The sequence below is a fragment of the Syzygium oleosum genome, unplaced genomic scaffold (genome assembly GCF_021117445.2).
Source record: "Syzygium oleosum isolate NSW1041296 unplaced genomic scaffold, Sole_v2.1 Sole_v2.22, whole genome shotgun sequence".
NCBI lineage: Eukaryota > Viridiplantae > Streptophyta > Magnoliopsida > Myrtales > Myrtaceae > Syzygium > Syzygium oleosum.
Genome location: NW_026607506.1, coordinates 6,254,567 through 6,264,682, shown reverse-complemented (window position 1 = coordinate 6,264,682; position 10,116 = coordinate 6,254,567). Strand labels below are relative to the sequence as shown.

General features: G+C 40.7%; 2 protein-coding genes across 3 annotated transcripts; one reads left to right on the top strand and one right to left on the bottom strand.

Moving 5' to 3' along the window:
- The first annotated feature begins 857 nt into the window (after window positions 1-857).
- LOC115689404 (cysteine synthase 2) lies at window positions 858-4,392 on the top strand. 2 transcript variants are annotated; one of them, XM_056321216.1, is made up of 7 exons: window positions 858-1,122; window positions 1,620-1,694; window positions 1,769-1,912; window positions 2,874-3,263; window positions 3,374-3,609; window positions 3,843-4,054; window positions 4,143-4,392. In XM_056321216.1, the coding sequence occupies exons 1-7, from the start codon at window positions 910-912 to the stop codon at window positions 4,163-4,165; spliced, it is 1,293 nt and encodes a 430-aa protein (XP_056177191.1). In that variant the 5' UTR covers window positions 858-909; the 3' UTR covers window positions 4,166-4,392. The 2 variants fall into 2 exon arrangements, with proteins under 2 accessions (XP_056177191.1, XP_030471283.1); XM_030615423.2 differs by having other exon boundaries at window positions 3,843-4,392.
- Window positions 4,393-4,973: 581 nt separating this feature from the next.
- LOC115689405 (uncharacterized) lies at window positions 4,974-7,548 on the bottom strand. Its single transcript, XM_030615424.2, has 3 exons — window positions 7,329-7,548; window positions 5,608-5,708; window positions 4,974-5,481 (listed from the first exon to the last, which is right to left on the bottom strand). The coding sequence occupies exons 1-3, from the start codon at window positions 7,384-7,386 to the stop codon at window positions 5,200-5,202; spliced, it is 441 nt and encodes a 146-aa protein (XP_030471284.1). The 5' UTR covers window positions 7,387-7,548; the 3' UTR covers window positions 4,974-5,199.
- Window positions 7,549-10,116: the final 2,568 nt, after the last annotated feature.

The following is a 10,116-nucleotide window of genomic DNA, read 5'->3' as shown; positions in this document are numbered from 1 at the left end:
TATTTATAAAAAAAAATGAATGAACAAAAAATATTTTTATTGTTCACGAAAATGAATAAACATTAATTATTATTGATAATGAGAATATTTTTTATTGACTAATTATTTTTAAAAATATGAGCAATTACTTTTAGAAATTATTTTTTAAATTATTCATTTTTTACAAAACAGACGGAGCCTAAAAGGAAGATGGAAATAGTTTAACTTGGGAGATTTTTTAACTAAAATAAAGGAAAAAAATAAAAGAAATTGGCAAAGAATAAACGGAATTACCCACATGGGCCCGTTTCAGAAGGCCCAGGCGCATTACCATTACGCCGTTACGTCCGTTTTTCTGTTTCCGTCCTGAGTTCCAGGGGTGAGCGGTTCCCGATCCATTCAGGTCCAACCCAAGAACCGGGAACCGGACCGGAAAGACCGGTTCCCAGTTTCTAGGACCGGAGACTAGATCGATTAGTCTTGAGACCATTGGTCTGGTCCGGTCCGATTCTAATGGGACCAATCACTAATTGGTAAAGGCAATAGGGAATTGAGGAAATTAAATTAAGCTTTCTATTTTTTAAAATTTTTTAAAAAGTAAATAAATATATATATATATATATATATGAAAATTTTAGAAAAATATATATTTATCGATCCAGTCCGATCGGTCCAGTTCCTACCCTAGAACCGAGAATCGAACCGCTCGAAAATCAATTTCATTTTTAGGAACCGAGAACCGGACCAAACCGATCGATCCGATCCGATCCCGATTTGGATGGTCCGTCTTGCTCACCTCTACTGAGTTCGCCCTGAACCGCCTTCTCCAGTTTTACTTTATTATCCCCCCTAATCGGTTCAATCCTTATTGTTGTTGCAGTTCTTTTTCAGCTTTTAGCTCGGCTCGGTTCGGCAATCGGAACCGCCGCGATGGCGCCTGCGAAGGCCGCGGGCGCCGCCGCCGCCGCCGCCGCCGCCGTCTCCTTGGCCGTCCTCTCGTACCTGCTGTGCAGCCTCCGCTCCCAGAGGAGGGCGCCGCCGGAGAAGAAGCGGAACGGACGCGGCAAGGACGGAGTGGTCGGCGCCGTCGGGAACACCCCGCTGATCCGAATCGACAGCCTCTCCGACGCCACCGGCTGCGAGGTAAAAGTCTCGTATCCAGCTCGCCCTTTGCTTTGCTCGACGTTCGTTTCGCTCACTCCTTTCGCCGAGGAACAATCGAAGTTTTCGAGCTTCTTCCTTGATGATTCGAGGCGATAAACATGCATGTGATTCCGTGGCGAGCCTTTGGTAGATTCACTGGATTCTCGAACGTTGTCGATCGTTTCTGTGCCGAAATGCTTCTTGACTGGCGTGACAAACGACAATCGCTATTGATTCGTGAACTTCCCGCTGCGATGCGATTCCTCGCTTTCTAGTCGTATTCTAACACATTGTTAACTCTGCTGATGCTTAATCAGTTTTCTTGTACTCGTAGTCATTGGTAGTAACCTGCTCAAACTCCGTTTGATGGTCGTTCTGTTCATATTTTTTTCGTCTATAACAATGCAAAATGAAGAGGTTGCGGTTTTCACTCGTCCGATGTGGGGATAGGTATTCTACCAGTTTGAAAGTAATTTAATTACCTGCGAATGCTTCAGATTCTTGGAAAGTGCGAATTCTTAAATCCCGGGGGAAGTGTGAAAGACAGAGTTGCTGTGAAAATTATCGAGGAGGTAAACACTGCACTCGGTTTCCTTTGTTGATCAACGTGTTGTCAGGTTCATTGTCTGACTTTCATATTCGGCAGGCCTTGGAATCTGGCAAGTTAGTAAGAGGAGGGGTGGTCACTGAGGGCAGCGCGGGTAGCACGGCCATTAGCCTTGCCACGGTGGCTCCGGCATATGGATGCAAATGCCACGTGGTTATCCCAGATGATGTTGCTATTGAAAAGGTTCGTATTGCCTAACATAAGCTGCTGTTCCATTATGTCATGTGTCAACAGTTGCCAGGTTCAACCCATTTAATCTTGTTTTTTACTCTTAAGAGTTAAAACCTCTTGTTGAAAACAAGTGGCTGGATTTGGCATGAGTTTGGACTTGAAGAAACATTTTGTCATGACTTTCTTGATGTTGGTTGATAGGCAAACTGCATTCTTCCCTACAGTAGTTGCTTTGGCATGAGAATATCCAGCGCAGGCAGCATGTGTCGCATACTGGAGAATGCATGTGCTATCTTGTTGATAGCTTATACTGCTCCGATATATATAGAAAACAGGTTTTGGAAGAAAAGTGGTTTCGTCTTGAGGTGTTTTAGAATTTCGTATAGATGACAAGAACCTGATATTACTAATGGAACTTGATCTTGACTCTTTCACCCCGTGCCAAATAGGTTGCGGAGTGGCATTTTTCATGATGTTTTCTCATGTAGAATTCATAAGCAACTCTTTTTTGCTTTAACCTTCTCTTTTCATTTGGTTGATGAATTTTAGAGGATCATAATTGGCCCAATAATTCAATTAGGCAATTTAACTTATATAATCCTTATTGCTTCAAGCTGGGCGAAACACTCTTTCAGCCTATTTGGGCGTTTCCCCCACGGAATCACGGTTAACTTCCATAACAGCTATTTTTGTCATAATCTGTAATGTCTGTCTGTCTGTTTTATTAGGTAAGATAGTCAGAATGCATGATCATGGCAAACCTATTGCAACTTGGACACCACCATGAACAAGTTGTGGGTTCTGACCTGTGGCCTTGTTAAAGTGTTCATGTATAAGAATAATTGACGATCGTGAGAAAACATAACAATTATTGACTTGTCTGTGGAATTATGTCGAAGCCCCAGGGAGAATCTTGTCCTTCTCTTCCTTCCATTAAGCATTGTGTTTCGACTCTTTCGTCTGTTTATCTCAGTCTCAAATACTTGAAGCTCTTGGAGCTACTGTGGAGAGGGTGAGGCCAGTGTCGATTACGCATAGAGATCATTATGTCAACATTGCAAGGAGACGAGCAACAGAAGCAAATGAGTTAGCATCGAAATCCGGGATAGATGAGCAAACAGATGGTATACAATTAGAGCATGTCAACGGTTACCATTGTCGTGGAGAGACGCTTAGTTCAAGTCCATTACGTAATTACAAAGGAGGATTTTTTGCTGACCAGTTCGAAAACCTTGCAAATTTTAGGGCCCACTATGAAGGTACCGGGCCTGAGATCTGGGAACAAACAGGTGGTAATATAGACGCGTTTGTAGCGGCAGCAGGCACTGGTGGCACTTTGGCTGGTGTTTCAAGATTTCTTCAGGTCAATATAATTTCTTCCTCTGACAAATCCCGAATTATGGTAGTAATATAGATGCCTAGTTTGTTTGAGTGATTGCTTATCCAAGTAAGTTCCTTAATGTTTTGCTGCAGGAGAAAAATCAGAAGGTCAAATGCTTCCTTATAGATCCCCCGGGTTCTGGTCTGTTCAATAAAGTGACGAGGGGAGTGATGTACACAAAGGAGGAGGCTGAAGGGCGAAGGCTGAAGAATCCATTCGACACTGTAACTGAAGGAATTGGAATTAACAGACTGACAGAGAATTTTAAGATGGCAAATCTCGATGGAGCTTTCCGGGGGATGGATTTGGAGGCTGTTGAGATGTCAAGGTTGGTGTGTTTCCTTCACTCGTCTCCCATGTCCATTAAAACACGTGCATGTACATGTGCGTATTTGTGCTTAATCTTGTGCCTTTCATTATAAGATGCATCTCTCAGTTATATTAATGCTTGTCAAACCAAGAGATTTTATTTTCGTCCAAAAGAACAATGAATTTTTGAATTTCTCATCTCTGGACCTCAACTGGAGATTTTGATTGCTTCATCTGCCGATCGTTTGTCAGGTTCCTCTTAAAAAATGACGGGCTCTTTCTGGGGAGTTCTTCAGCCATGAATTGCGTAGGAGCGGTCAGAGTTGCCCAGTCAATAGGCCCAGGTCACACTATAGTGACTATCCTCTGTGACAATGGGATGAGGCATCTAAGCAAGTTCCACAACGATGAATATTTAGATCAGTATGGTCTGAGACCCCGAGCAGCAAGCCTAGAATTTCTAGGTATCAACTCGAGAACTATTGGCAAATTCTATTCTTGATGGGTTCTCGAAGTAACAGTAACATGAAATCACACTTGTTCAAATGGCAGCCGATCGGAAGTCGGAACCATAGGTTGACGGTGATGATGCCAGTGAGGGGCGTATTTTGCTTTCTCTTAGTCGATCATTCTTTTAGCAGGTGAGCTTGAAACAAATGCCGGCTTGTCATTCATCATTGTAGCGCTTGAAGTTGAGGATTTCATTATATTCATATTCTGTGAAGAAAAGAGCGGACAAATTCCTGATTAATGTAACGAGTGCCGAAGGCAATCAATTAGTCAACTGTCTCTTTTACTACCATTTTTGTTCTTTCTTTTCCTTTTTCTTTTCGGTGCTGAACGACAACATTGGTTTCCAAGTATCCTGAAAGGAATTCTACTTCAGTCATGCTTAACCAAATTCGAGCATTCCATTATGCCACCTCTACAGCGACCGATCTACCAATTTGCTCGGACTACACAATTGCTAATGCAAGACATACTTCGCGCATATACTCAAGTGTCAATGTAATCCTCAAGCAAACTTAAATTAAAAAATCAAGGAACAGATGGGAAATTTGGTGAGGTGATTTTCTTTTTGGTTCATCACAAAAAACACATTGACGTTGCAGTATTTAATAGCACACGCAGATTACCCAAAAGAGGTCTTTGAATTGCTCAGCACTACACCTCAGGTTAAGACGTATAAACTGGTTGAGATCTTACCTGCACTTTCCAGTGCACACCGCTAATCTGCACTGGTGAATAGTTATAGTGGCCTCTGCATCATATCCTTCCATTTAGCTCATGAACAGAAACTCCTTGCCGATCCACAACATGAAGGTCATGCCCGGTACAATCTCAACGCTAAGGAATGAAAAATTCATCACTATGGCCAAGCAATGACTTGTAAAACATAAGCTCTTATTTTTGCTTGATAAGTGCACAAGTAAGCTAATTATGGCAGGTGCTCTTATGATAACAGTACAAAAAGGTCGAGCCAGCAGACTAGTGTCATAGTACATTGCTTTGAAGCATATAAAGTCTCCACAGGCATCAAGCCTCATAACGGAGGTCGCCACCATTCAATACTTTAGCAAAATGTCTTCAGCTGTCGGAACCTTTACTCTCATTGAGGACACCACTTCTCAAACTGGGACTCCTGACAGTGTGGATCCAGCCAATCCCTAGAGGAACCCTTTGACATATTGGAACTTGCTTTTCCACCACCGACAAGCTCCCTTATGTTCTCTAATTTATTCTCCCTCCCAGAGCCAATAGTTCTTTTATCTGCTTCCTTCAATTTTTGCTTGAGACGCTGCTTGCGGCCAGAGGAGTTCAGTGTCTGTATCTTAGATTGCGACGGAGGGGCGCCGTGTGGTCCCAGGTAGATGGTCTCTTCCTTTTTTGCCTGCAGGAATATGACATTCACATACACAAAACATTATTTGTCCACACAATACCGCAAGAGAACAATTCTGAGCTGCTTATGATTAGTACGAGAAACCGCAACTGCATATTAGCTCCATTAACTAACCTTTGGAGAAGAAGGTGATGGAGTATCTACCTCTGGAGCATTACCTCCACCTAAATCTAGTTCATCTATACCCAAGCTTGGAATTACAAAGCCATCATTGTCTGTAAAGGACACCAGAGATTCAGACTAGATCAAGGTATAGTCAGCAGTCAAAATGAAGACGAGCAAGCCACACAATGAAATACAGACTATCAAATAAGTTTCACGCCACGCAACGCACCGCACTGACCACGAACAACTCAAGAATTAACACATATCAGAACATATGTTGAAGAAGTTGGTGGAGAATACAATGAAAGTGCTCACCCTCAAAGATCAATTTGTCTAGTCTAAGCTATTACAAGGGAAGCCCTTGAACCACATCCAAAGTGGAAGGAGGGCTATAACATAGCTCGAAAAATAAAGGTCACTTCAAAAAAAAAAAAAAAACAGGCTTGCCCCCAAATTTCCCTTATTAACTAAAAGATTCAAAATTTCTGAGCAGACACATTGCTGTGCCCATGACAAATGTGAAATTTACAGTTGAAGAGAGAACCCGTGAATGGGGAAGGAATGGACTAGGCCACACATCGAATCAAAGAAGAAATCTCTCAAATCAAAGAACCAAAGAAGCACTGAAGGGCACTAAAGGTTATCCCGGACCTACAGTGAGATGCGACGGTGATTCTCAAATATCGAAGAACCAAATGTGATATGATCAGCTAGAAATGCTAGTGTTTGCCTTCCCTTCTCCGTACTTCCCTATCCTCTGCATCGTTGCGCCCATTCTCTCTTCTACCTACCTATCAATTCCCATCAGCGGGACTTTTATGAATCCATGCTACTTCTGTTCTGAACCATTAGTTGCTTCAAAGCATTCGAATGAGAATACTCTTTGAATGAACAATCCAATAAGAGATCTTGGATCGAATAGTTATATCAATTCGATCCAATCTCTTAGAGTTGGAATTAGTACCCCAAACCCTAGAGTGTTACCACCGAAAGACATTTTTTTGAGATCTCGCACTTAAAATCCTCCTCCTTTACTCATTTTATTTATTGTAATGCCTATGAAATTAGGTTAATACTTCCATATAAGACAGGTAACGTAGGAGACATCTCTATTTTTCCCCCTGGAGAATCTTTCGAATCAGTTTTGCAGCGTCCACCTTCGATTCGCAGTCACTGATATGAGGGGAGGCCTGGGATTGCAAACCATATGTCTCAGTGTATGCAGCATCCTTCAACAACTACTTCCCTCCTCCTCCATAGTCACAATCTTGGACTTGATGGAAGACAGCATAAAATGAGGGGACTCTCTTCATCATGATCAGATCAACACGACAAAATTCGATAGGGACGGGTGCCAACAAAATCATGCCAAGAGGAACAAAAAGCCCCAGCTTTGAATCACAAGCCCCGCACTTGTCCTCCCCCAACGTCGAAAACCAAGAGCAGCAACAATACCAACATCAGTCCAACTCGACACATATCAGCACACAAAACCGAAGCTCAGAGCAACAGTCAGACCAATGCCGAATCTAAACGAAACGATCACCATAAGACCCATTATTCATCCAAACTCCCAGGTCGCCGGGCAGCGATTCCCGCGAACATCGCAACACGGGTCTCAACAGATAACAACGCCGTTTCCGATGAAGATAACATCCAAGAAGCAACAGAGGATATTGGGTACCCGCGAAATCAATTAAGAGAAAGAAAGAAAGAGAAATTCGAATTACCCCACTCGTCTTCTTGTTGTTGTTCGATGGGAGTGATGTGAGCTTGGGAGTGGTCCATAGAGGTCGCACGATCATGGATTTGGGCGGCCACAGGGCGGAAGCAGCCCAGAAAGAAAAATCTCACGAGCAATCGGATTCGGCGCCGAAGAAATCGAGAGACGAATGCGCGAGAATAACCTCAAACCTCTCTCGATCGATCGGGGGGACCGAACATAGATCGAGAATCTTTTACCTTTATAGCCAAAAGAGGGCCTTTTTTTAACGTCGGTTAATATCACGAAAAATTCTAAATTAATATATTTATGATAAATTTATTTTAAATTAATTTTTTAATTATGAAAAATTTTAAATTGATACATTTATGATAAATTTATTTTAAATTAATTTTTTGACCATCAAAAATCACAAACTGGTATATTTGTGATAAATTTACCCTCCGTTGGTTTCCATTAAATTGAATTAATTCCACAAAAAATCATAAACTGGTATATCTGGGACAAACGAATGGTAAAACATAAAATTGGTATATCCATTAATTGCTGCGTGTTATTTAAAAAATCAATTTGACTGTAAAATTTAACGGAAATAAACTGAGGGTAAATTTGTCATAAGTTTACTAGTTTGGGATTTTTTGTAGTCAAAAAGTTAGTTTGAGGTAAATTTATCATACGCGTACCAGTTTGAGGTTTTTCGCGATATTAACCCTTTGATGATTGAAACGGAGGAAAGTAAAGCACCCCTAGATTAAATTAAGGTTAAAATTTAAGAAACCCTACTTTCGTAGCGAAAACACTCCCTTGGTTCAAATCGAATCTCTCTTCCTTGGATTTTTTTCTTTTATTCGGGCGTCGCTGTCCGAATTGGGGTTTGGTTTTCTTGTGATTCAGAAGACGCTTGAGGGTATTCTGGTAATTGCGATAATGCGTCATTTTTTTTTGGGATAACGTCATGAAAAATCTCGAACTAGTACATTTATGACAATTTTACTCTAATCTAATTTGTTGACCACCAAAAATCCAAAATTGGTACACCTGTGATAAATTTACCTTCCGTTAGTTTTCGTTAAATTTTACTGTCAAATTGCTTAGTTGGATGACACGCGGCAGTTGACAGTTGTACCAATTTGAGGTTTCACTCATCTGTTTGTCACAAGTTTACCAATTTATGGTTCTTCGTGGTATTATCCAATTTAGCCGACAATAAATTTGTTATAGGTGTACAAGTTTGAAATTTTTCGTGGTACAAATTTATCCTTCATTAAATTAGATAAATGTCATGAAAAACAATAAATTGAATTGATTGTGCCACATCCGATCATTTCTATCCAATTGTTGCATAGACAAGTTTTAAGCAACATGGATTTTATTGCACCCTATTGAGCTACTATTTTACATTTATTTTTTCGAGGATTTGGAAGATTGCATAATACTGAATTTCAATAAACTTCTTAAGCCAAAGTTAAGCTTATGATAAATATAACCCGAATGCCTTGCATGAAATGGGAGTATAAACTCGTCTCACTTATCGTAAAGCGAAGCTTAGGCCCCTGGTTATCAAGGGTACCTCACTAAAGCAGGGGAAAATCGAAACTTTCCGACAGGTTGATAATACTGCGTTCCTTATTTTAACGTGTTAATTCCCACATGCTTAACCCTCCAATTGAAGAGAAAATTTTTCTTCCTTTTTTCCAGGGAATACCCCGAGTTTAATGTCCTAGAATTCAGACGGAGTAGTTTTAGGACTTGCTCAGGTCCAAGTCTTGTGGGAGTGTATCCCAGCCATATATTTTTCGAGGTGTGGGAACTGCCTCTACCCCTATTGTATCCAGGGTATTGGGACGATAGACTCGACTGGACCACCCTTCCCAAAGATGTTCCCCTTCATTATCTATGGAGCTTTTTAAGGATCTACTCAGTTCAAAGTCTTACTGGAGTGTATCCCGGTCACTATATTTCTCGTGGCGTGGGAGCTACCTCTACCCTCCATTCGAGTTAACATCTCCTAGGGGTGCAGGAGGGGAGCAACTTAGTCAACTTCCAAACTCGATAGTGGAACCCTACCTTCATTATCTAAAGGAGCCTTTAGGGTTCTACTTAAATCATTGGGATTTGCTCCAGTGACTTCCCTTTTTCTTGAGATCATCCATACCACTCTGAGCAACCACTTTGCATTTTAAATAGCTTTTCATTGCTCAATCGCACCAGTGATTAATTCTTTTGGTTGGCACCGGTATATGGTGCTTAAATTTATGCCGAAATTAGCAGTCCAACATAGATTAAAATTTAATTGAATAGATTAAAAGTTGAGGATTCATATTGATTAAATATAGTCAAATAGTCATGTCGGCTCGAGATTTGATTCTAAAACTTTCACCCCGGGTTGCTCGTGATTTTTTTCTTTTGAAAATAAAGAGCCAATGGAATGTGATCGGAAGCTCGCAAGCAGTGCCAAGGTTGTGGGCAAATACCAAATATATTGCCAAGCTCTCACATATTGAAGGCCCGTTTGTTAGACGTTAAACAAAAACAAAAAATATTTTATTCCATCAAAAATTTTATCTAAATTTACATAAATTATGAAAAATATATGTTATCTACTTATCAATATTGGTATACATGTGAAAGTTTCAAGAGTCTCGAGTTAAAAAAGAAAGTCAAATTGCGTGAGTTGCCCTATTTATTAGAGCAAAAGGTAAAAATAAAAAAGTCAATATAAACATGTCTTTAAACTTTTGGCTTAGGTCCATCACAAATTTATTTCATTGGATTGGATGTGTATGTATAGATTA

Excerpts from the sequence above, each read along its gene's own strand:
- LOC115689404 (XM_030615423.2), top strand. The coding sequence starts at position 910 with ATGGCGCCTGCGAAGGCCGCGGGCGCCGCCGCCGCCGCCGCCGCCGCC. Across the intron at positions 1,123-1,619 it reads CCGACGCCACCGGCTGCGAG|ATTCTTGGAAAGTGCGAATT; the intron begins GTAAAAGTCTCG and ends CGAATGCTTCAG. Across the intron at positions 3,610-3,842 it reads GAGGCTGTTGAGATGTCAAG|GTTCCTCTTAAAAAATGACG; the intron begins GTTGGTGTGTTT and ends ATCGTTTGTCAG.
- LOC115689405 (XM_030615424.2), bottom strand. The coding sequence starts at position 7,386 with ATGGACCACTCCCAAGCTCACATCACTCCCATCGAACAACAACAAGAA. Across the intron at positions 5,709-7,328 it reads ACAACAAGAAGACGAGTGGG|ACAATGATGGCTTTGTAATT; the intron begins GTAATTCGAATT and ends TGTCCTTTACAG. Across the intron at positions 5,482-5,607 it reads CATCACCTTCTTCTCCAAAG|GCAAAAAAGGAAGAGACCAT; the intron begins GTTAGTTAATGG and ends ATATTCCTGCAG.